The sequence below is a fragment of the Haemaphysalis longicornis genome, unplaced genomic scaffold (genome assembly GCF_048455015.1).
Source record: "Haemaphysalis longicornis isolate Haplotype H1 unplaced genomic scaffold, Haemaphysalis longicornis Haplotype H1 scaffold_2, whole genome shotgun sequence".
NCBI classification, from domain to species: Eukaryota; Metazoa; Arthropoda; class Arachnida; order Ixodida; family Ixodidae; genus Haemaphysalis; species Haemaphysalis longicornis.
In genome coordinates this window covers 272481329-272508312 of record NW_027526295.1, presented here as the reverse complement: position 1 = coordinate 272508312, position 26984 = coordinate 272481329, and the positions used below count along the sequence as shown (strand labels likewise).

Genomic DNA, 26984 nt, shown 5'->3' with positions numbered 1-26984 from the left:
ATAAAAACAGATGTAGCATTGGTTTTAATAAAAACTCGGTTAGGAAAGGCGCCAGAGAGTGGCGAGATAAATAAAAAACTAAAAAAATATGTCTAATAAAGCACAGCATTAGACACAGCTGTGCTCCATTAGTTTCAATTTCCCGGGATGTGGGGAAATTGAATCTAATGGAGCACAGCAATTTAATTCATTTTGGTGAAGGCAGAGGTAGAACAACAGCGCGAGTAGGGGGGGAGGAAGGTGGCATGGGCGGAAAATCGCTTTCGATGAAATTTGCAGTGTAGCACGCAAATACGAGGCGATTTCTTTGGCGACATATGTGACCGATTGCTCATTTACTTAAGGCTGCGTCCAGAATGCAGCTCCCAAAATACCGATTCTTACGATAACCCTTAACGACAATACCACAATCCTGAACTTGAGAAGGAGCAATGGGAAACGGCAAGGCACCTTACAGGAAACGCTGCAGCACTGCGCGAAGGAACTGCTAAGTAAAAGAAAGTTTTCGTATAGCTACCTTTCACTTTTGCGCGGGGAAAACGGTAAAAAAAAACGGACTCTCTGTAGATGGATGACCAGCGAAGCTAGGTGACGCAGACTTTTGAAGCAAATAAACGTACACTTATCCGATTGCCTCGTGCTTCAAAGACGCGTGCATGGAATAGTTTTACCGCAAGGTGTTTTTCGAGGACGCAGAAGAAAAACGCCAGCAAAACTAGCCATAAACTATGTCGATGTGAAACCAGCCCTAGTTTGCCGTTATTTCTAAAGAGGTGGCTTTCGGCTTATGCTTTCAGAAATCGTTTCAACAGACATAAGCCAGTGTCCTAGACGATATAATTATGTCCAATGAACTGACCCAGGAGGCACATGGCGGGCGCGTGACCTTTCCTTTCGTAAGATAGTAGGGAGGGAGTGCAGTTCGGCAAGTGGTCCGCCTAACATGCTGCTCTGAATTACACGTCGCCTTTGGTCGAAGGAATGAAACGTGCTCTTGTAATTAGCCGATATCCGGAGTCCTGCATTATGCAACAAAGTTTCTTCCTTAAAGTGCCCTTTCTTTTTTGTCGCCAAAAAAGCTCGTCATGCGTGAAATTGCTCACCGATGCTATTAGCAAGGCACCCAGTAAACCTATATACAAATTATAGGCCCTGCAGCTGCTCAGGTATACGTTTAGCAGTTATACCGCCACACAAGCTTAGATGAACTTAAACCAAGAAAAATATACGGATGCCGAAAACCTTCTTCGGTTCGATTACCTGGACATTTCCTGGAAATTATAACTCGCAAGGGAATAAAACTAGCGGAAGCATATGACCGAACGCTTTTTGCGTCGAAAGTTCAGAATACAGGTGGAATGGGAATTCCGTTGCGGCACCCGCTGCAATAGCGAGTCAGTGATATGAATGCGGAAAAACTCTCAGTCGGAAAATAAGCCAGCTTTGATAAAACACGCTGCATTCCAGCGTTTAGCTGTCACTCGTGCTGAAGCTGCGCTAAGCGGTACGTGTGCGTGCCCACCAGTAGAGTGTTCGCAATTGAAGCAACGTCCTTGGTACACTTGAACAGCTGCCTCGTGAGTTTCTGGAAACGTAGGTATATTATTTGAGTGAAACTTCTCTATTAACCGAGTATGTATCATCTCAATAATGCGAATTGGTAATAAGTAGTTTATTTTTTGTGCGTTAATATGTAATGTAAGTGGATGTTGGCTGGAGGAGCTTGAAATAGACACGCTATCGTTAGGTATATTATACCGGTAAAATGATACATGTCATTTTACTTATGCGTAAAGCTCCAAAACAAGGTCGTGTGAAGCACAACCGAGCCATGCCGTCATTGATTTAGAGTTATGACGGTGGTCGGAAGCTCAACATTTCCGGGCTAAAAGGGCTAAAAGCACACGAAGTTGGAAACAGACAACTTTCGCGTGACAATTACTGAGAATCACGCGCACGCTACGAAAAGTTACAACAAGCTGCCGTATGTCGCCAGAAAGTTTGTTCAAACAGGGAGGATTTTTTTCCATGCGAAACGTTTTGTTCGGGAGATAATTCGCCGAGTAATATTTGCCCGCAAAGACACTTCTCCCGTCGCAAGGCCAATACTTGTGGGCATCCTCGATTTCATTGGACTTGATCTCGGGTTCTATTGAGCAAAGAGGTTAAATTTTAGCGCTGAACAACATAAAACCAAGAATGTCGTCTGGTAAATTCGAGCGTACGAAGTTTTACTTAGATCATTCGAAATTTATAGATTCATACACGATTTCTTCGCGAATTCCAACCTTCGGTATGTGCTCAGGTTTCCACTCGGGGAAGCAGAAACAAACACCGGTGTGTATTTATAACTTTCTGGGAACGTGAAGGCGAAAGCCCTGCTGAACCTTCTGTTTACCTGCTGTTGAACGTTGTGTTCAGCTTCGCGGCTGCAGCGTCACCGTTTGACCAGCCTACTCCACAGCATCTTTCGAAGCTCACTCCACTCGCTTGCCATCGCCAGGAGCCTCCTGCTCGTTCCCGTCGGCACATGCAATCACCTCTCAAGGCGCTGTTATTGCACGTGTGGCATTGGCCTGCCTTCCTCCGGCACTGCTCTTTCGCTTTGCTATTTGGCTTTGCCTTGGTCGGCCTTCCTCAGAATCCTCTTCCATCCCTTTCCCGTGCACGCTCCTATTTTATGTGTGATTCTGGGTACCTCGCAATGGTTTTCCCTACCTCTTGCGTTCCATCTAAGCCTCCTGTAACCATCCTCCCCTCTGATTTGCTGACGTCGTCATGAAGACACGTTGACAATTCCGCAGAAATAAATGTGGAAGATATTTAGCAAATTTTGAGGATACTTACGAATAACAAGAAAGGTCGATAATAATTCTTAACCTGCTGAAAATCAATACCTTGAAGGCTGAGAGCATGAAAACAGATTGCAAACCAGGGTGACCTCATAAAGGTACTTGGCGTGGCGGCCACAAGTGGCGCGTGGTGTTTTTTTATTATTTTGACCCTGAATACCATGGTAGTATCCGGTGATGACCGCGTGTGTCAATACACATAGTATAACACAGACTGAGTAATCCGTAAAAACAGGTAATTTGGCTTCAAATACAGTTTCGCCCCATTCGGTGTTCTTTCAAGAAATACCGAACCAGAAAATAAAAAAAAACACTAATGTTTTCTTTCTTGCCCTGGTTTCTGCTGCGTCCTGGTTAATCGCGTGTTACGCCGCGCGTTCGCTTGGCTTCACAGTGCCACCTCGTTCCCATTATGTATATTGGGGCAATTTTTCTCACTCCGTTAGGGCTTTCTTTAGCAAGATGAAACTTGAGCGAAGGATGATATGAAAGGTATAAAAAATGACAATAGTAATGCAATCTCTAAATACTGTCTGTAGGTTCAGGCAGTTAGAGCTGGGCGGGGATTTCATACGTTACCCATTTCCAAATAGCCTGCCGTTGTGAGCGCTTACGTAATGACAGCGACGGACCCCCATCCCGCTCCCCCACCCCTCCAAATTTTATGTCGGTAGGTCTAGCAGTTTTCGCTAGGCGTTTCGGCAATAGTTCAGTCGGTTGGTCGACAGGTCGCACACTAATACTCATAAACAAAGGCTCTACTTACTTTCAACCAAAAGTCAAAAACCAGGTTGGATTGGTGAAATAGCCCAAAAAGAGTTACCTTCCAACCTCGTTTTGCCGCTCCTTCCTCTTTTTCTGTGATTCGTGCTTGACGTTCCAGCAGCTGTTGAGGTTCGGCCACAGTTTCGCATTAGTTGCAAGCTCCACTTCCACCACTAGAGTTTCTAAGAAGATATACAAGAGAAAAAACTGGCGCTCAAACGGCATGTAACGATGGAATTATGGGAAGAGAAAAATATTTCCGCTTTGCTTCGCAATCGGCTTGGCTTGTAACGTTTTAGCGAATGTCAAAATACGTACAGTGCAGCAAAATCGAAGATACAATTGTTTATTTACATACATATAAAATAAAAACACGTCGTATACGTGTTAAACAAAGCACAAATTTTTTCCGTTTTCTGTTTGTTTTTTTAGCTGGTGTTTTAAATGAACATTAGCGTCTGCGATAGGCTGCGATTTTGTCGGGCCAAGCCAGCTGCTACAAAATACTGTTAACTTAAGCAATACGTCACAAAGACGCATTGTAATCGTTTTATTGTTCTGTCAAAAGAATGAATTATTAGAACCTTCCGTAAATGTTGTATACATACAACAAAACATCCTCACCGCGGTCAACCCATTGCTGAACGACGCTCACACATGAACTGCGCCGACGTGGTTCGCCGCGGTGAAAATGTTTTGTCGTTCCGGTGAAAATAGCGCCGTCTGGAAGGGAGCGCTTTCCCCGAAATGCTGTTAGAACGGTCACCGCAAGGTAGGTCTGAGGGCATTTGCGGCCAACACATCCATCGGGCCCTTATATCCAAAGAGCAGAAGCGTCCAATTTCGGGCAATTACATTTATCATGCCGGCACATCCATTGTGTCACCGAGTTGCTATACAGTAATTTGAGAATATAAACCTGGCGGTTCGCCTTTGTACTCTTTCTAGAATATTAAAAAGGTCGATTTCAGAGGGATCCCATACAATGCCCACATATTCCGAAATTGGCCGAATATATATGCAAGATATGCTTTCAGCCTAATGGGCAGTGAAATATTGCGGCAGTGAACTTTACAATTTAAGCTGCGCTCATCAGCACGACATAAGTAGAAGTCTCTTTTTTCGCGTGCAGAACGGTAGCCAGAGGAATCATGCAGTTCTTGGGTGTGAAGTGGACTCCTATGAGACTTCCTCTGCACCGACGCCTCGAGACGCTGGCAGCGCTAGCCTTCACTTTCGAGTTCTGGATCTCCGGCTTTGCCTGCTTGTTTCTTCTTATATACATTTTCCTGCGCACACGCTACTACCCGCTGGCCCTGGTCTATGCTGCCTGGATGTACTGGGACAGGAAGACGTGTGCCCGTGGGGGTCGTTGGAGCGACTGGGTTCGTTCTTGGTCCGCCTTCAAGTAAGTTCACGACTGCTGTCTGCTCTAAAGGTGCAGAGCATCTACAAAACCAGCAAAATAAATTTTATGTTAATCACAACAGCGGTTCTGACTGCGGCAAGCATGGACGCCTTCTCGAGTCTTATTTGGGTCCCTACAATAAATAAGAGATATCTTGTAAAAGTGCTTATAAAATGCGGGCACACCAAAGCACTTACGGATTGCGAATGCGAAAGCATAATTGTCCAGTTTAACGCCCGAAGCGCTTTGCTTTCCCTCGCGTTGCCTAAGGGCTTTCTTACATTTCCGCTTGAGACGCTTTGCTTTGTGATCCGCCTTAACGCATTCGGGTGTCTTCGTTCTCTGTCTCCTATGTGCCGCGCCGCCGCTCGTTCCTGCAGCAGTGTAAGCGGGAGTTCACGACGATGGTGAATTTCAATGGTTGTCTGTTTGCCGCAGCGGGAGCAATGTTCCTTCTCGCCCTCTTTTGCCTCCGCACCTCCGAGCGTCTGCGAGTGCCGTTGCCGGTAGCACCGCGGCGGCGGAGCACGGCTGCGCCGGGTATGCTCACTATATGGCCTGGGAACTAACTTTTGACCAAAAAATGGCAGCATCTCCACTCCGTGGAATATGGCGAGGGTGCGGAGTACGCAGACTCGGAATGACATCCAAGTTGCACCCCGAGTGACATCCCATTTGCGTTCCTACCGTCATTCGATTTTAGCCGTGAGTTGCACCTTGATTATTCCCTAAATGAAACTGCAACTCACGGTTCAAATCGAATTTCGCTTGATTTTCACTTGATGGTGGTGTGCGCGTGGATGAACGCGGATGCACATTACTCCGCGCCGTTACAGGCGAGGGAGTAAGCCGTTTGACTCTCGGGTACTGACTCACGGTCGTAGCCCAATGGGTAAAACGACGGACACTAACTCTGTCTGGTGTACCAGACACAGGCTCGAATCCTGCCGGTGTCTGTGTGATTTCTTTCCATTGTGAATGCTATGCGCACGGACGCGGACGGACATTGTGCGGTCCTAGGGCACTTCGCACCTGAAATGTATGTGTACAGGTTATATTCACTGGCGCGGCACACATGCGGGCGAACCTGCGTGCGCCCCGCCATGTATGTGCCACAGCGTCTGTATTTGTGCTCCACGAGATGGCGGTACTTGGCGGCGCTGGCGCCCGATGGAGCACAGCACATGACAACAAGAGCTATTGTAAACTACGCCACACCAGACGCAAAGTAATACCAGAGTCCTTTAATGCTTCTCTGGTCATGAAACTCCCGGCCAAGTTTCGTACGGGGACGAAGGCTGCCGCGAGTGGCGCCACCACCGATCAGAGGGCATCGGGCGGTCGCCGCTGATCTGTAGCCAGACCGGCAAGCAGGAACGCAGTAGCAGCATGCCCGTTCGCGCCGAATTTTTTCGACGCTCACAAAATGATAGGTACTTTTGAGCGGCCCACGACGCGTAAAACGAAAGCCCACTGCTGATAAGGCGGCGAGCGTCTGTTTTATCTTACTCCGTGGTCCGTTCCCTGCCAAGCGCGCTCTGACCACACCCCCGGCTGCCCTCCGATCAACACCAGTGCCGCAGCGCGGCAGCGCACAAAGCTCTCCCATAGCGTGATGGCGAAGTTCCATGCCCAGATAGGCATTGAAGGACTCCGGTAATACCTCGATGCCAACTACTGTTACATGCAGCACTCTATGATTTGCCTATCGCCAGACACGGTTGAAATCGTCTCGCGACTAGGCAGAGCGGTAATGACCTTGCAACTGCGTCGTGATGGACAAGGTAACGCGCGTATGCTAATGAAAGCCCATCGCTCCCTTAAATTCTATCACCTGTTCAAGGACAACAACAGTAATATTGTTGCCGACAGCTCAGCCAAGCGAAAGCCAAACTCACGTGTGTTTTTTTTTTTTTTTTTGCTATTGATTCTCTAGCGCTTGTGGCGACTAGGGAGTGCAAGCGGTGCGAGCAAGGCACGGTTCGGGAGACGGACTGACATGCACTAGCTGCTACGCTACCACCGTATCTAAATTGGCGTACGCGTGAAGCATTTCCTCAAAAAAATTATTTGCTTTTCGTGCTCTACCACGCATTAGAAGTCACTTGCGTCGACATCAGTGGTCGCAGGCTACCGCAACGTCGGATTCTTGCGCGCCGTGTTGCCACGATTTCATTCTCCGGTGATGCGAACTTCTCTAGGGAAAGGAGAGCGCCACCCCATAATGTGAGTGTGAGTGAGTTTTAATAGATCTGTTAACACCACGGCCGGGAATAGGGTTGAAACGTGGCAGGCGACGCACGCCGGCGTTTTTTTTTCCTGCGAGGTGCGGGAGCTCTGCGCGTACGCAGGCACAGCGGCACAGACATGCCGGTTTCCAGTGTTCCCAAGCGAAGAAATGGCCCGGTAAACTTTTTAGTGAATACCATCTATACGCGAATAAGTTGTATTGCAAGCTGCTGCTGCTCTGTTTTTCTGTCTGAAGCGCGCGGAATAAGAGAGCAACAATAAGAGAGTGAAACATTATAAGGTTGTGGACAAGCAGTTTTCTCTATGCACCACAGACAGCCTTGCGCAGTGCGAGCTGCCGTCTTCTCGTCGCGGCGCATTTCTGCTGCGTCTGAGGAAGTGTTCGCCTGATCAGCGAACGTACGGCGGCGTGCGCTACTCTGCTGCTACGTCGCAGTGCGCCGCCGCCACCGGTCAGCATGTTGCAAATCGTATTTGAACCTCCCGCGCAAATGTCACGTGGTTCGGATTCGCCCAGCACAAAGGAGCAGCGAGAATGTTTTTTCATAACGTGTTTGAACCTCCCGCGCAAACGTCTCGTGGTTTGGATTAGCGGAGAAAGAACAGCGTTTGGGGAGGTTCAGGGGCGGGCGCTCCTTGGTGGCGACGCATGAGACATATGTGAGCGAAAGGCAGTGAGAGCGATGACGTCGTAGCCGCATGTGTCGTACTCCACTTCAAATTTCGCTAGGCGTGTTATCCGCTTTCTTTCTTTCGTCGCTGCTGCGTTCGCTCACCCCGTTACGCGCACATAAACAGATGCCACTCCCACGAAGCCCAGGTAACGTCTGCCAAAGGGCTGCCCCCTAAAACCACATAAACCCGCCGTAGCCGTATCCGCTCATATTCACTTCTACAAGTAGCTGCTAATCCCTACAGGTCGAAGAGAAACCTCCCCAGTTGGAACGCCGGCTTGAGCCCATATTTCTTTTTCAGCTTGGATGGCCTTCCGAGCGACATTTTCGCGGGTGTCTTTCACGCCTAAGTGTGCGCCATCACCGGTTCACGATTTGCGGGTAGAAAAAGGGTGGCGCGCACGCACAGCTAGGCGTCATGCCGCTACCGATGAAATGCCAGTTGTGCTGGTGGGAGATTTAGATGTCGAATTATATGGCTCAATGCGGTTAGCTGGCTGTCCTCCTTAATCGAGTGCTTCGGGTGTGGGTTGATGTTACACAGACATTTTACACCCACAGTAAGATGCATACGAGGGGGAAGTAAAACGGACAGCCACATGTTTGCACGCGGGAACAGAGCTCAAGGGCTTCCAGGTTTTAAATCGTTATGGAACTTATGCATACCGTTCGTTTGGAGGAAGGCGAGCAAGAATTGAAGCGCTGGAGCGAACACAAGCGCGAATGGGCGCAAAACAACGGAAAGCTTCTGGCGCCGCCGTTACCTCCTCAAGTTCAGCTCATTGAGTAGCGGCGAATCACTCCCGGATGAACAGCAACTTGCCCGCTTAAAACGCGGGCGTGAGCCAATATCACTTCTGCAGAGGGCTTTCAGGGGATATTTTCAACCGCGTCTGTTTCGTCTAAGCACGCGCACATGACCGGTTGCCGGTTTATGCGTCCGCAGGTTTGTAGTGGAGAATAGTGAGAGGGAGGAGGGGGCGTGCACGCGCAGCTATAGGTTTCATGCCCTTACTTATGAATGGAATGTCTGCTCTGTTGTGCTGCTGCTAGGTTTAAACACTGACGTTAAACGGTCAAATGGTGCCTGTCCGAAGTCCTTATTGGTAGAGCATATTGGTGTTGTGTGTTAGGCTATGTTCAGACAACCGACGCAAAAGCCGTATCGTGATCTATGGACGTAAAAAATGGCATGTCACGCAGTTCGGTTGGCTGAGATGTGAAATGACGTCATTCCTTAAAGTTATTACGACAGTTGCGGCAATAGTCTGAACCCGGCCTTACACAAAAGAAGGATGCTTACGACGTGGGAGGGACACAGGCAATTCCATGTTTATCTGCAAGTACAAAGCTTGGATTCGTCAGAGGTTCATTCAGCTAATAGGCTAGGAAATATGCTCTATCGCAAATTACAATAAACGTGTTTTGTTTCGTGCACTCCGTGTACTGCGTTAAGCTTTGCAGGTCATCCTTCTTCGCAGAGTGGAAGGGAACTATTTTTTTCTTCTATGAAGAGCCCACACAAACATCATATTCTGATGTATCTACACGTGAACTGCTGTGTTCAGAGCTTCGAAGAATTTTAGCTGTGTCATCCAGAAACGAAGACGTGTATTTTGTTTCTCGGGTTAAGACAAAATATTATTTCGGATCTGTCCTCTTGCAGCCCGATGATGTAAGGGCTACGCCATCCTTTTCAATTGCACAGCAAGCCATCTATGGTGGTATCCACTTTCTGCGTAAGGTGGAACAATCTACTTCCCTCTTTGTAAACTCATGCCACAAATCTCAGGAATGTTTATTTAACGCAGGTACTTCCGTAACTACTTCCCGATCCAGCTGGTGAAGACGTGTGACCTCCCTGCGGACCGAAACTACCTGTTCGGGTACCACCCCCATGGTATCATCGCTGCAGGGGCGGTTTGCAACTTCGCTACGGATGCCACTAACTTCAGGACCCTCTTCCCCGGAATTCAGACCCACCTGACCACACTGCAGATTCAATTCAACCTGCCCTTCCACAGGGACTTGTTGCAGGCGGGTGGTACGTTCCTTTGACAGCAAGCAGAGTGACGTGCACCATAACATGCATGTAGAATAGTCTACAAGTGCTGCCATTTTCCCTACTTGGTCGGCACTGGTGGCTTTCAAATGGCGTGAGAAATTCGGAATGATTAGCGGCCCAAAGAAGGCACGACAGTGGCATTTACTCCACCCCCTCTGCGCATAACTCATAGATGTAAGGTCTATACCGGTGTAAAAATCCTCGCCATTCGGGAAATATATACCGCGTCGGTAACACCTTTCTTGCTGTCACTGAGACACGTGAGTGCAAAACCAACAATGTCTTAGTTTTCTTTCCTACCGCGAGAAGGTGATCGCAGTAACCAGTTGTCTATTGGACGCTGCGTGCCTGGAGCAAAGTATCAAGTACCTCTATTCTGAAGACCAGCCGGGGGTTGAGGAGTTGGCCTGAGGCGAAGTGTGTTGGAAAGGGCGCAGAAGGTTTCCCAACACCTTGCGCATGTGTCCGCAGTAGCGGCCTTAAAGCATTGATTGACACAGTCTTATTTTGAACAGCTAAGCAGCGTACCTTCCTCTACTGTTTCGGAGAGGTCACTCTTAACAATTCCTGAAACAAAAACACCTTGGCATTAGAAGTGATAGTGAAGTGAAGCCTCCCACTCATCATCCACTCCAACGTACCCAGCAACCCCACCCGGGTAAATGCGGCATTGACATGATTTTCGTGCGCAATATCAACATTGCATGTATTTCTAGAGCTTTGCAACAGCTATTCCAGAGTGGAAGTGCTATGCACTATTCACCAATACAATCACTAGCACTCATCGCTACCATTTTGCAGTATAGCAGCACACACGATGGCTGCTTGTTCCGTTGAACGTGCTAGCCTAAAGGTGTGTGGAGAGTGATGAAGACACAAGATCTTGTGCAAGCATGCCGAGGCTGCTAACGGTTTCCCAAAAGATTCATAACGTTTAGCAAAGGAGCGATACAGGTGACGACAGAACCCTCTAGGGCAACGCAATGGTCTCCAAAACATGTGCAACGCGCAGCGCGAAAAACAAAACTAAATTTCATGTACATGGTTTGGCTAAATTTCAGGGCAGCTAACCATCCCTCAAAGGTTTCGTCGCCCTGCATTCCTGAAAGCCTTATAAAAGTAATGGAAGAGTCATTGGTGGACCTTACAAAATCTGTGAGCGTATTGTCCCTGGCGAACGTCACACAATTTTTCGCGCTTAGCAAGCGTGAGTGTCGACTACTTTTTTGCACGCTTGTTCCAAGCATAATGCGCTTTCATGCTGAAAAATCACGCTTCCTAAGCATGACTCTCGGAATGCGTAACGCTTGCCAAACGTGAGAAAATGATATTTTTGCACGCTTTTTTTAGGCGTGGTGAACTATCATGCTAAGCGCTCACGCTTGCCATCCGTGACTCGCGACCTCCCCTTACGCTTAGTGAAGGGGAGAAAGAGGATTTGTACTTAGCCTGTGCGGCGTTCTCCAGCTGTGCATAAGAAGCCTCTGTGACCACCAGAAATCATCTAAACAGACTGCTGAAAGAAGGCAATAGTTTCTGTGCCGTATTTATGGTCTTGGGTATCCTAGAACACCCACCAGGCCCATAAACACGGCAGAACAAGCATTATCTTATTTCATCTTTCTTTTAAAATGATTTCTGACGGTAAGGGAGGCATCTTATTATGCACAGATGGGGGACGCCGTACAAGGTAAGTACAAATCGTCTTTTTCACCTTCACTAAGCGTTAGGAGGGTCGTCAGTCATGTATCGACAGGCCTCGCATTGCGATTGCGGCGTTAATTCTTCGTTATGCACGGCCCGAAACTTAGTTGTTTTAGCAGAATAAAAAAGTTAAGGATTGTCTCTGAATTTCGATTGTGATAAACCTAAGCGCCCTCGAAGGCAGTGCAAAAGAAACTTTCATAAATCGCCTTAAACAAGGGCACCTAGCGAATCCCATGCAATTAAGCCTGCGATGTGCATTCTTTCGGCGCTATTACCTATAACTTTGTGAAGAAAATTAAGGAAGGAAGTCTGTGAGTATAATTGTGAACGTTGAGATTGCGAATCAAAGCCGAGGAACAACGCAGAACAAAAAAATTACACAAATTGTATATTTGACTGAAACATTTTATTCAAAATACCTTCCAAGAATGCTCCCATACCGAGAAATCCAAAACAGACAGGAACTATAAGATAGGCTCCAGATGAACTCCTTATGCTGCTTTTAAGACGCACGTGAACTTTGCTATGAACTTAACTGAAACGAAGTGTAGTTTCGACAACAAATCGCGTAGCATTTTGAGCCCCCGTGGGATTACGTCGATTCCATCACGTGTAACTACTACAACACTGAATCCGAGCAACTCGCGGTAAGCAGACGGATACGTAATTTCTATTGTGTAACAGACCCAAACACAGCACCAAGGCTTTATCCAGTGACGTGTCCAGTTGCAAGCACGAATTCTCAGGGTTCTGCCGCTTACCAGCGGCCTCAAGTCGCCTCATGCAGTGCACTGGCAAACGATGTCCACGGGGGAAACCTGCCAAAGGAAAAAGTGGCTTCAATATAATACTTGTAGGCTGATGTGTTCGAACTGTCATACAACACGCAAACGCCTGCCGTGATGTGCAGCACAAACGCACAATTTCATTAAGACCTTAAAGTGGCGGGTGTGTAGAACGGGACACGGTGTTCAACGCTTCGTAATGTGAGCCCCGCCTGTGTGAATGTGCGGTATACAATATTTTTGGCGTTTTCGATGTTCTCAGCGGCGAACAAAGAAAGAGCAGGCGGCTCTTTGATGGTCGGTGTTGCGCCTCCTCGCCCGAGAACGGCCACCGACGCGAACCGCAAGCGGGGCCGCGAAATTTACAGCCAACGAGCCAAAGATGCCTAGCGCATGACTCCGGGACCCGCGGAGACCGGACGGCGAACGAAACAACTCAGCCACAACAAACAGAAAAGCACACCTTCCTTATTTCTTCTTATCTTTGCCGGTCGACCGTATGACCCGTGTCAAACTGAAGGTACATAGAGAACTAGGCCTGATCCTAACTAATGCAAAATTCCACGACAATAGGAATATCTACACAATACACTATAAACTTCGTCATTGAGAAAATAGTTCTCAAATATATAAAGAGCAAAACATTAGGAAATAATTGCTTACCTGGATATTCCAAGTGGCCGTGCATGACAGCTGACCGCCCAGTGTAAGAACGCCATCCGGCAGGAAAACTGGAGTTCATAGTGAACGACGCCGTGTCACTCCTGAATTCCCGGCGGTCGACACTTGGTATTCTCTCATCTCCCGCGCAGCACACCACGCCGCCCAGTCCATGTCAAATTACTCATCAATGTTGTTCCTTCTTCGCCACTTTTTACCATGCGATAGCGAACACTCCTCCGCACAGTACACACTTGAATGGCAGGCAGACACGACGCACAAAGCACCTGCTTCGGCCGATGCCTCTAACGGCTCCAACTCCGTTTTTCCCGCCAAAATCGCCGATGCGAGCGCCACCTTTCAGTCCCTTCGCATGAAAAAATAAAGAAAAGAAGCGCAAGTAGCAGCAGCATGCAGTAGTAGTAGTAGTAATAGTAGTAGTAGAACTTTTATTGTGAGAAGAAAGGGGAAAGGGACAGGGGTGAAAAGTTGAGAGGGAGTTCATGGGTGGGGCCCGACGCCCAGGGCTCCAGATGCAACGGCTCCCACCTTGGCTCTCTAGATCAGACGTAGCTGATCTTCGAGAGATGAGCTGGTAAGGGCTGCCTGCCATGTCTCGATAGAATTAATCTGTATACTATTGTTTTCCTGGGGCCAGATGCGCGGGCACGCCCACGTTGCGTGAAATAGCGTGGCTATCTCTCCGCATTTTGTGCACGTTTCTTGAAAGGAATCGGGGAACATTTTTGCCAGTCGTGATTTATGTGGGTACGTGTTTGTTTGTATTTGCCTCAGGATTTGAGCTTCTAGAGCATTTAATTCCTTGAGTGGAGTAGGAAAGGTACTTCTCTTCTGCCTAATAAGCGAGAGCCTTTCTACATATTTTTGGGGGAGGCGGGTGTGATAAGCGTGATCGTCAGGAGTGTGGTGCGTGAGTTCACGCACTGCATTGTCCGCTGCTTCATTACCCTCCAGTCCTTCGTGTCCGGGACACCATGTGATATTGCATTTTTTCTTCAGTTCAGGTGGAAGAAGGTTTTTGAGGCGTTTTGGTATTCTTCCGGCGGCAAGATTCAATACTGCTCTCTTGGAGTCTGTTATTAAGTTCAGACTTTTGCCCGTCTTTTCGCCGAGTCGAATTGCCATGAGGATGGCACCAGTCTCCGCTTTTTCTGTGGTTGGATGTCTAATTGTCATACAATCATGCAGAACTCCCTTGAAATCTGTGACCGCTAGTGTGGCGTTGGTTTGGTCACATGTTCCAGCATCCGTATATACCGTGTTTTCATGATCATTGAATTTGTTTCTGAGGTATTTGACTCTCGCTTGCCTTCTGTCTTTGTGTACAGTGGAGTCCATGTTTTTCGGTAGAGGAAGGGTTTTGATGTGACTGCGCTGTTCAGGTTTAAAGTCCGTCATGGCGTCCAGTCGTGGTCTTTCTGGGGGGCTACCTATCTTCCAAAGAATGGATCTCCCAGTTTTAGGGGTGGCAAGTATTTCCTTCTGGGCAATTGGTAATGCCTCCTTGATCTCTTCGAAGGTGTTGTACGCTCCTAATTCGAAGGTGTTGTACGCTCCGTGGATTCGTACAATGGTAGGCCCAGTGCTGTTTTATATGCCGTCCTGATAATAATGTTTATTCGTCCGTTTTCTTGTTTGTTTAGGTTGTGATACGGTAAGCTGTACGCCAGCCTGCTGGTGACGAGGGCTTGCATGATTCTTAATGTTTCCTCTTCCCTCAATCCGGCTCTGCCTTCAGTGATTCTCTTCACAATTCGGGCTAGCTGGGTTGAAGATTTACTGATTTTTTCAATAGTGAGATTGACTCTTCCGTTTCTTTGTATGATCATTCCCAGGACGCGAATGTGGTCTCTTTCTGGGATTACGGATTGGCCAATATTGACAGCTATCTTCTCTTCCTTGTCGCGGCTCCGGTGTCTGTGAATTCTCACTATCTCTGATTTTTCCGGGGTGCACTGGAGTTCATTTTGGCCTGTCTGCTTTACTACCCAGTTTACGGCGTTCTGACGATGCCTTTCTTCTTCTGTAGTTGACCCTTGCGTTACCCATATCGTTATATCATCTGCATAGATGACGTGTCCAATGCTTGAGAGTTCTCTCAGCTTGTTCGCGATCTTTATCATCGAAATGTTAAAGCGGAGAGGGGATATGATGGATCCCTGTGGCGTGCCTGCATTTGACATCTGAAAAGGTTTTGATCTCAGGTGGCCAATTCCTACCGTTGCTGTTCTGTTGGATAGGAACTCTGTTACTAACTTGAAGGTTCTTTCCCCGCAGCTCATTTCGCTGAGAGTTTCTAAAATGGCTTTGTGGGAGACGTTATCAAATGCTCTCTTCAAATCCCGGGCTAAGATAAAGCGTTCTCCCTGAGCAACCTTCTTTATTACTTCTTCCTTTATGAGTAGGAAGACGTCCTGTGTCGACAGTCTTGCACAAAAGCCTATCATGCTATTTAGGAAGATGCCGTTATCTTCTATGTAGTTGGTTAGCCGATTGGTGATAATTCTCTCATAGAGTTTCCCTACGCATGACGTAAGAGGAATAGGTCTAAGGTTTTCAATTGTAGGCGGCTTGCCTGGTTTGGGAATAGATACAATATCCGAATGTCGCCATTCTGCTGGTACAGTGCCCGGTATCCAAAGTTTTTCATTTATGTATTCTGTGATTTCTTCCACCTGCTGATCTCACATGTTTCTTAGCATGGTGTTTGTGACGCCATCTTTTCCTGGGGCACTGTTTTTCTTTGCCGACATAATTGCATTGAGGACTTCCTCTCTTGATATTTCCCTGTCCATATACTCGTTCTTACCTCCCTTGTATGTGTTTGGGGGGGTCTCCCTTTTTTGCGCTGTACAGTGCTTATTTTTAAGAGCCTCGATAAGGTCTTCATCACTCCCTGGGAAGGTGTGCGCCACTCTTCTCAAATTGTTGTTGTTTTCTCGTCTTGTGGAGGCGGGGTCTAGCATGCTTTTGAGTATAGCCCATGTTCTAGATGTGCTCCTGGTTCCTTTGAGCGACTCGCAGAAATTATTCCAGTTTTGTCTGGCTAGTTGGTCTGCATATTCCTTTGCGTGCCTCGTGATTTCTTTGATTCTTTGTTTGAGTTTCCTGTTTTTCTTTTGATTCTTCTATCTTTTCTTGAGGCTTCTCCTTGCATTCCACAGGGGAGCATGCAGCAGCGCGCCCCGCGGCTCCACCTGGGAAGTGAATCTGGGCATACAGTTTCATACTAATGAAACTAGAAGGGACACTGGCGCTGCAATCATTCAACCTCCATGGAGCTGATTGTGTGACGTCATGGAGGGGACGTAGACTCGGGATTTTTGAACTTGGCTAAACTTGAGGCTTGACGGTTCTTATATGTACTAGGCTTCGTACTTTTCCGCGCCTGCAGTTTTGGCTTCGGCGCCGAAAGCATCGGAGGCTCGTTCCGGGGCAGAATTGGTGTTGGCGTCTGATTCCATTGGCTGCGATGAGCAAATACTGCATGGCTGGAATGGATAAATACGCGAAGCAGTGGAATCGCCTTGTATATTCTACTCTAGAACCCTTCATGTGATACATCATTTAAAACGGATGCAAACTCAGGATTCCGCACCGGGTAGTACGAGCACACTGTTCCATCTTAGTCCCGTTCATCAAGACATGACAATACGAGCGCGGTAGTGCCGAAGCCAAATAAAAATCTTTTATAAGCAGTAAGTATGTCTGTACAGCCGGTGCTTTTTTCAATATTGCGGGTGCGTCTACCAGCGGTTGGGTCAGCACCTTATCATGGTAGAAAGCGGCGAAACAAGTGAGAGTAGGTCGCATGCACAGGAAGATCCCGCCAGTGCAATTGTCATCTGCTAGGCTGTTCCCGCAAGCACTACACAGCCCGTTTTCGCTGCTAATCAGCTGCGTGCATTTAGCGGCGTGAACAAGGCGCACGCACAATCACTGTGACCACCCGTACCATGCAAACTTGTGAAATACTTTCAGTGCCTGGCGCGTGGTGTTTGAAGCTTAAGGTAAAAGCAATATAGTGAAATGAATGGATCTGTAATTCACTGCAGTAGGATCTCATTAAGCCGCGCCAGACATGGATTGACAAATGTACATATGCAACGGTATATAGGCCTTACCTGTTGAAACAGAACGTGCTAACGATTACTTGGGGACCTACCAGGACTTTTGGGTCATAGACTATGGCTCACATAGCTATGTACTGATGAAGCTATATGCCTGTAAGAGGCGATCACCGGCATGCATGCTTGCTATTCAATGAAGCTGCTGTCAGTGTACATTGGTCAGTGTTGTCCCATCCACTGGCAGGTGTTGCTGTAACAACTGTTTGCAGTAGTGGAACCCTGTCTCAGAGCCTGGAGACAGACATATTGAGCAGACGCAGAAAGAGTTGGAGAGTGCAAAGTGTGAATTTATTGTGCCAACAGCAAAGTGAATAATTCAGTTTCACTCATCTATAAAAAAAGCACTCGCCACCGTCATACGCTCTAACACTAATAACATAAGTACAGCATTGCTTAATAGTACCAACTAATTTGGAGGAAGTTGTTTCAAAAGTTTGAAGGCTAGTGAGAAGCAAATATGCACACTACGCAATGATAATAAATGAAGGCATAAGTAGTCGCATTAATGTATTTATCGGTCCATGCAAGAGCGACAGTCAATATTTTGGTACCAGGATTTAGTTTGTAGCTACCTACCTGCATAGCCATGTTCTCAACCTGCATAGGTGCCTCATGCAGGAACCAACAAAATAGTTACTGTAAGTGGTGAACACATGCGTATGTTAGGCTACGGTAAAAGGATTACATGAAAGGAACCCTGGAACAGCTTATAGCTGTAGAGCCAAAGTGTTTCAATCAGCATCTGCCAGCGCAAAAGAAACAGGGCTACAATATCTGATCAACAAACAAAACAAGGTTCTCAAAACAGCATACACTCGGCACGACAATATACAGCCCCAGTGAACAGCAATGGGTGGATACAATCTTGAACTTGAAAACAGCCAGAAGTAGGTGAGGCAGCCTTGTACCACATTGATCAGAATCTTTTAAGCCGAACTCCAGTCCAAGCTGGGCGATGGTAGGTTAACATTTTTCAATTCAGTATTTGCACACAAATGCACAAACAAAACACTGCAGCCACAACGCATAATGTCAGTTTTAAGTGACATTTACGTGGTGAAAGCCAATTCCCTACGCCCCGCCTTCATCCATATCTTGTTGGAGGTGGCAGCGGCGTCAAAAAAAAAAAAAACAGTTTGTCAAAGGTGCACGATCGAACCTGGCTTTAATGTGGATTCAAATGGGCAGCGAGGACGTGGAGCTCTCCCTCCTCCTCACCCCTACTCTCCTCAGAAGAGTCCCTCGTGTGAATACCACGTATGGAACACAGTGGGCTCAGACACCACACAGAATACTTCCTCTTCAGTCTGTCAGTTCAATAAACACGTCCCCAAGTCTTCAAACGACTGTTCATGCTACTAGTAGTTAAATGAAGTTAGTATCATGCGCTGCCTAGGCTATTGCAAAGTCAAGCAAGTGCTATGAGTCATATTTATACATACAACGAATGGTCTTGAACGATTAATTTTCTAGCACCCGAGAAAATTTGTTTGAATCTTGAGTGCCTAACACTCCAGATTCAAAGAACATCTTCCATAGCACTGCAAGACACTCACCTCACCAGTTGTTTTTCTCTTTATTGTGCAGCTCAATGTAAACGATTATTTTTTACTATTTACACATAATTGCCGTCAACCTCTCCTAAAACCCTTTTGCTTTTATTGCGGGTTCTCCTCGCTAGAATTGTGGTGTTTTTCACAGGCTGGCAGTATGCTTGCCCCGTCTTGCGCTGCTGATCATTCATCCAATGACTTGGAAACTGGTTGCATGCCAGGTGCAGCTTCTTGTGTTGCCTGCTCTTCTGCTCCTTTAAAACGCTATCTTAAAATCCAGCACACTAACATGCTTACCTACACAAGGTGATCCGGCAATATGAAATATTAAGTGGCTGTGACGTTTTCGTAAAAACACACAATTACGATCAGCTGCGTGCTGCCGTGTCGACGTTGAATAAGCGAAAGAGTAGGCACATACACTGAACTCCCAGGAACCCAACAATGTTTTCAAAGGTTGTGCTTTAACAAGACATGACTTTAGCAGTTGGATTATTCAAGACTGAACAAGCACCACGCGAAAAGGATACATGTTTTGAACTTATTGCGGAACGGCTTCAGAACAACGAATGCATGAAGACAGCTTGTGTATTATGGAAATGGTACCGCAGAGGCACTGTTTAGTTGCTATTTAGGCAAGCACCACCTGTCCAGAAACATTTACACTGTTTGACACCTTCGCACGTACTTTCAAACTGTCTCTTCGCTTCGGCACGCTTGTATGCGTGGCACAAAAAAAAACGTGATCCTTCAATTTCACACGCGTACCTGACTACATCTGGGCGGGAGACCTCGTTGGCACAGTCTTTGAGCATGCGATGACAGTTATCGCAGAAGGGCAGTCTTGTGGGCGTGCAACGTACACACACGGTGCTGCGCGTTATTGGTCATCCCTGCGCGTTATTGGTCATCCAATGAAAACATTCTACACGGGAATTTTCACAAAATTAGTAACTCCCGTAAGAGGCAACCCACTGCTCCAGTTTTAACGACCTGCTTGCCTGCCTCTCTTAGCAAGAAGGGGCCGTCTTCTGGAAGGTTACCATGAATGAAGTACGAATATTTTTTTTTTTTTTTGCTGTGTGGCCTGATAAGATACCCTGCTTCGTACGCTTGTCGCTCTCAATATATAAAATTAACATTTTCACAAAGAAACGGCTCTACAGTGGGCCAAGACATACATACAAGAATACACGACTAGTACAACAAACATATTAAGAAGCCGATTAACCATCCGGTCAATAAAACACCGTGAAAGTGTTAGCGACAAACAGCGGTGGCGCATATGTTCGAGTTGGCCGTTATGGCTTGTTTAAGGCATCGAAGTAAACGATCAGCTGTTACAGCGTCCTTTTACGATTTTGCAACGCGCCGACCGCACGCCCGAAAAGGCGACAACAGTTACACTTATGAGTGGAAATGAACATGTGTACTTACTTGGGGTATATGACGCGTCGCTCCCCTACCAGAAGTCTTCCAGAACGAAATTAAACGCTGTACAACGGCCTTTCTAAAGCCGCACGCCATCACCGACTCGCACGCAAAAAAAAAAATCACGCCATATCCACGGAATAAATAATGATAGGTGGGGCGAAGCTCAAGAGGGGGAGATCATCGGTAGCCGTAACTCTCCCGTGAACGTTCGCCCATTACATCATTAAGAAAGACGTAAGACTGTGTGCGTACATTGTACAAATCAACTTTTATTTTCGGAGTCAATGCTCCCAGGCCCAGACCTGGTGAAAGACCCCGCGCCATCGAGGACTACCCCGCACCTCCACCACAATTTGTCACGTAGGATGGGACACAACGGTAAAGAAAGAACTTTTATTTAGGGCGAACTTGTGCTCGAACATGACGAGAGGAAACGAGCAAAGGTCCTTGCGTCTCATTCGATCTCCGAGAACGGCTGCCTGCGTTCGTGGCGTGATCTCTTGCGTGATCTCCCCCTCGCAATGCACGTGCGCTCGCGCCTCCGTTGGCGAACGCAGACAAGCTCGCGCTCCCGGTGCCGGGTTTGCGCTGCCGGTTGCAGCCGGTTCTTGCGCGTGCAACGCGGCCCGCTTTGCGACATCTCCGAAAGCATGCGGCGGTCACGTACCACGAGGCACAAGGGATGAACAGACCCATGACTTAAGGAGCTTTGCCCCTAAAAGGGCTTCGTGGCCACATTGCCGGCTCCGCTAAACTCAGTGGAGCATACAGTTTACAAATCTCGGGCCGTCTTATAAACGAATACTTCTAAACCTCAGTTTCTAATAAACATAGAGTAAAAGGTGTTTACATGACTAATAATTTATATACTAATAAATATTAGTTATAGCTTTTTTATTTTAGAAAAAAGTATTTTGAGTCAAGGCAAGAACGGCTGGGTCAAGCCAAGTTCGAAAACCACACGTCAATCAGGCATGTCCGCCCTCATGGGGGTTGTAGCAGACGATCGGCGGCTGGCATAGACACTAGCGCCAGTGTCCCCTCTAGTAATTAGTATGAAACTTTATGTATCAGGGTATGTATAGGCCTCCTGCGCTGCCCAGGGGGCGCTGCGAAACCGGCTCCCCGCAGCTTAGTACTTCCGGGTAGTACAAAGCTGCGGGGGTCCCATAGGATCCCGTGTTGACAGAAGAAAAATTAGCTGCATACTCCCGATTGTTTTGCCATATGGTCTTCAGTCCATCCCCGACACGTCCGATCTCCTCCGGCGAACAACTTGGCATTAGGGGGAAAAGCTTTGCAGCGCTAAATACGTTTACAGAGTCGCGGAAAGTTCTGGGACGGTGACTGCGCTCTGCCACTCGCAGATTCACCGACCGATGGCCGTATGAAGTGAAATTCGAAGTGAAAGCTTCTTGTTTAAGCTAATACACTTTTTGACAGGGACTTTTCAGCAACAGCCGATCAAATTTAATAAGAAGAGTAACGCAATCGGCGATGATCGCGCGTAAAAGCCAGAGAGTATAGCGGACCACAGCCTCGTCAGCTCCGGTGAGCCGTGCTTTTGTGCACCTGCGCACTTTTGCGTGCATTTATAATAAACACTGCTGGTTTGCATCATCGTTACGAATATATATTGCAGCGCTAGCTTGCCGTTTTTCCGTGGATGAGTCACAAAATGCAGCGAGCGTCAGAAGGGTGATACGTTGGTGATTGCGAAAGTAGTGGCCGTAAAAGAAACTGGTCGGGCGAACTAAGTGGCCGTTCCGTTTCCTTGTTGCTCTCACTTTATTTAATTACGTTCTTGCATAATATATTCCTAGTTCGCACTTAATAGACTATAATAAGGGCCAGAAACGTTTTCAGGTGTACGGCCGAGTTGCATGAAGGCGACATGGCGGAGTGCTGGACGGCATATCGGGGTGAAGGGGGGGAGGGGAGCTTTCAAGGCAAAGAGAAAAAATTCAGCGAATTGCCAATAATATTTCACAATAATCTGGCCAAGTGGGAAGATGGGGGACAGTGCAACTGGAAGCGATAATTCTCTGTTCTTGCCTTGCCATCTAACCCCATTTCAGGACACAACTGGCGTGTCGCCGTTTATATGGTTAGCGACGACCCCTGCACAGAAGATAACCAACACAGTTAGTGACGATCGTATGCAAATATTTCGGCCGCGCACCGTGTATGCGGCTGCGTTATGTTGTATAAATATGCAAGTACACATCTAAGCAGGCAACGGACTTGCGATTCGGTGCTTGGTTAGCGTCCTTAATTGCGCTCAATTTGTTTATTTGATGGTATTGCCTCACCTACTCGCTAGTATACGTGTACCCTGCCGTTCGTAAACCGTGTGGCTGTAAAATGTTAAGCAATAATCATTTAGTTTACGAAAATACAAAACAAATATTCCACCCGTTTTCAAGGTGGTGCCAGACCAGCCGCGTCAGCTGAATCGGCTGCGCTTCTCGCGTCCGCTGGCATGCTCCCGCTGAAGCAACCATTTAAAGTTAGCTAAGGCTCAGCAACGTTCTGTTTATGCTACTTGTGAACCTTCCTTTGTCGACCGCACGCAAGAAGAACGAACTATAATTATCGTCAGGAAGTTATACCACGCGACCTGGCGATACTGCCCCACGCCGCTACGATCACGACAGCTCGCTCGAAAAAATGCCGATAAATCGGGTCGTTGTAGCGGATATTATTTTGTTTAGCCCCTGCAACTACTTCATGGGCTATTTCATTCAGTAGCAGTCATTTAAATGCGCCACAACATGATTAAAATAATCAAAACCACTCTTCGCACTGGCTTGTAATTGAAAACACATGGAGGGCGGCGAGGGTCGTCTGCTTTTGTACTACCCAGACACGTTGGACACGAGGGGACGCTGCATGTCGCCAAACTCCAGCGCAGGAGCCCTATATGCGTGATTAGGAGAGGCGCGATCGCCGGCGGGAGACTTTTCTTAGCGTGATTTTTCCGCTTCACATGCATGCAATCTTATACCAGGCATAAAAGTAAGCGAATATGGGTTTTCCCGACCCGCTTCGCGCCTATATGAAAAAAAAAAACACGTTTATTTTAAGTCACGTGGTGTTCAAAACGAGGTTTACCGTGCAAAAGAGCGTGTTTCACGCTTACTACGCGTGACCAATTTTAGAGTGTAGGTTTGGCCCGATGCTCAAGACTTGGGCCCGCTATAGCAGTTCACTCCACGGCATTTTTGGCACTCCTCTCGCAAACTATGCTAACCGTGAATTCGCTCTAACTACCTCAGTGGTCCTGTCTTCTCGCTTGAGCCTCAGCATTGACTTCGGGTCGGTGTTTTTATTGCTCAAAGGTATCGGCATTTCGTCACTACTCTCTACTGCCGCTTAATAAGCCCTGCACTCCCACCAAACTTTATTTTACAACGTGTACAAACGTTCACAGGACACTTCGAGAAGTAATACGACGAGTGGCGCGTAGAGCAAGGAAGAGGGGCGGGGGGGGGGGCGAGCTGGCAGAGCTTCGACTTGACGTTTCCCTAGCAATTAGGTCGTCAGCCGTCCCATAGCCAATGTCACCACAGCCACCATATCCGCTATAGACCATGCCGTCGCAGTTCCGAAGCTCGGCTTGACGTCGCCGCTCTCCGCATTTGCTCTCTCGTTCTGCTTTTTCACTGCAAACAAAAAAGGAACAGAACTCCTGCTCGCTCTGTTCTAATCAAAGGCGCGCGAGCACTGCGAATGCGGATAATTTCAATTGAATTGAACAAACCTCCGTTCAATTCATCAAGAGAGGAGTGAGACATTGAGGCGAAGAGCGTGATAAGTGGTACAGTGAGCGGATAACGGCACCACAGCCCATTATGGCGAATCACTGCTCTGCGCTTCCGACAGCTTTCACGTTGAGGAGAACGTCACGAAGTGAGGTAGAAAAGCAGTATTTACTGGGTTTAAAAGACCTACAGATGGCACCGAAGCTGACGCACAACCAGAGCTGCCGTGGTAGCACCTTAGCCTCTTCTTCTTCTCGCCCCCAACGTTCCTAAAGAGGCACACACCCAAACAGGGATAATTTCCCAGGCATGCGGCACATTACCCCCTCCCCTGAGAATGCATCGTCCCGATTGATGGTCCAGAGAGTCACACGGCCAACACAGCAGTTCAGGATTCAGACAAGCGGGTGTAGTACGGCTTCATTCGTGCTACGTGAACGACGTCGGACTGTGACGTGGTGCGAGCAGAACGTACTGTGCCCTCAGGAAGAACTTCGTAGTTCACGTCGCTTGTCTGGCGCAGAACCTTGTAGGGTCCAAAGTAGCGACGCATCAATTTTTCTGAGTAACCCTTCCGGCGAACAGGGCTCCACAGCCAGACGAGGTCTCCTGGTCGATATTTAACCTCTCTGGGACAGGCATTATACCTCCGAGCATCATTTACTTGCTGACATCGAATGCGCTGGCGAGCCAGCTGCCGTGTGGCCTCTGCACGCTGTGCGATCACTTCACTATGCGATTTTGTAAATAGATCACTTCAGCACCATCCATGGTTCATGTCATTCGTCCTGCCACCACGTAACATTTTGGTGGAGGAGCGGATTCATGCCCATCTTGTTCCTCCAGCTTCGCCTCGTCTCGGTTCCTGAAGCGACCACCTCAGGGCTCAAGGATCGCGTCGGCCTACCCCAGCCCCGGTGAGCGAATGACCTGACCATTCCCCAGCCCGGTGTCCCCTGTCTGTGATCCGCCGAGACCAGCCGACCTAAATTGCCGCGACCCGACCAGAAGCCGACGACGTTCCCCTGCCCAGTTCTCCGGTGTTATTCCAAGGGTTTTGAGGTTCCTTCGTGGCGTCGACGGGCATCGCTGTTCTGGGGCTCATCTTCTTTATTCCGTCATCGTCATCAGTGGCGGCAAGGACTTCATTGTTTGTATTCATTTCATCTTCACCGCGCTGGTTGTTGACTGGGACCTCGACCGGGACGGTCGCCTTCGCCGGGGGGAAGTGTAACAAGAAGGAGAGGAAGTGGACAGGGCAGCGTAGCGCCACGGACATCCTCTACCGACAAAGACGAAGACAGTTGGGCGGAACAGTGCCCGAGCTGTGATGGGCGAATTGTAAATAGATTGCATCACTTTTGTAAATAGAGCACTTCAGCACCATCCATGGTTCATGTCATCCGTTCTGCCGCCACGTCGCAATATAATAAAATTTGTTTTAGTCAGTTTCTTTTACCATAGGTGTGCATGTAAACATGCTCCTTTCAAAGATACAGCGGTCAGGCTGCGTTGTGTAGTTTAGTTTTTCCTCTTATGTGGTGCGCATTGTTATGTATTTAGGGAGGGATACGCAGTGGGTGTCTTGTAGTGGCTTTCCGGGCCCAGTCAAGTTCGGTATGACAGCTTTAAGCCTATTAAGCCTTCTCAGCAACCGCTGGGAAAATATTGATATAAAAGAAAATCCTGAACGCAGAGAGGACGTACCCTACTGGAATTCGCAGGCTATGTAGGCCAGCGCACTGGCAAACGCAAGGGGCCAGGTACTCCAGGCGACGCAGTGAACAGCGCAACAGGTCTTCTCGAAGCATCGAGAAAGTTCGATTTGTCTTGTCGAAGCAACACCGCAACGTACATGACGGAAGGACCAAACGAAGAAACTTTTCAAGCAACTCATTATTTGCAATAATAACAAAATTAATAAAATCAGAGTCTCTAATGAGTTTCCCCCCAAATATTAACTTTGCTCGTAACTACAACCTTGACCTGCGGAATAGCAGGCACAACGGTTCCGGCAGAAATACGCTTTACTTCCTTTTTCCTTAGTTTCAAAACAGCCTGTTTTTGTTTTCCACTTACTTAATTGCACACTATTCTTCGTGTTTTTGTGGCACTTTGTTTAAATTTGCGGTCACTAAAACGTTTCAATCCAAGCCAATGATCAAACTGAGGCGAGCGCTATGTATAATGGCGGCCCATGACGACACAGACGGCCTAGATGTGAGCCGCATAGACGCTAGCGCCGGATTCCTCTCTAGTGTATATTGTAAGAAACTCTATGGGGCTAGGCGTCTGGGCGGAGGAAAGCAGCGCGGTATAGCGAGCACGCTGGCAACCCAGCGCTCTCGCTATACAACCTGAGTGAATACAACTTATATCAGTCATTAAACCCTCGTCTAGTCACGTGGTTCCCTTGCAATAAACCGCACGTACAGGCTGCCCAGCCGCCGCTAGGTGAAACGACGCTTGCGAAGACGATTGCGGGGTACTTACTGCAACGGAGAATCTTCGAGCACGCGAAGCGATAAGAAAGAAATGCGCCGCGTGCGCGCCGGCGGCCTAAGGTCGAAACGACGCCATAAATGGTCTCGAAAGATGTAGCGTGGCAGAGTTTTTGCTGTAATAAAACGTGCCACTGTTGATTTTCGCCTTAGCGAACTCATCGACCCTTATACGCAGGAGTATGTGTCGCATCCCGGGAAAGCCTGGACTGGATACTGAGCAGCAAAACGCCGGGCAAGGCGGCTGTGGTGATCGTGGGCGGCGAGGCTGAGTTGCACCAATCCCGCCCCGGGATCTACAAGCTGGTCCTGACCAACCGCAGGGGCTTCGTTCGCGTCGCTTTAAAGCATGGGTACGTGAGTGACTGCGACATGAGGGGGAATGTGTGCACTGTCATCGAAAAACGCAGGCCGC

At 47.9% G+C, this 26984-nt stretch overlaps 1 protein-coding gene across 1 annotated transcript in view; it reads left to right on the top strand.

The window, feature by feature from the left end:
- The first annotated feature begins 1488 nt into the window (after nt 1–1488).
- The window catches only part of LOC144170727 (2-acylglycerol O-acyltransferase 2-A-like), a 43634-nt gene continuing 18138 nt past the window's right edge, over nt 1489–26984 (top strand). The window contains exons 1-4 of the mRNA XM_077700703.1: nt 1489–1593; nt 4750–5025; nt 9761–9993; nt 26748–26922. Of these exons, the coding sequence (XP_077556829.1) occupies nt 4769–5025; nt 9761–9993; nt 26748–26922 (665 nt within the window). The 5' untranslated portion in view covers nt 1489–1593; nt 4750–4768. The remainder of the gene's footprint in view (nt 1594–4749; nt 5026–9760; nt 9994–26747; nt 26923–26984) is intronic.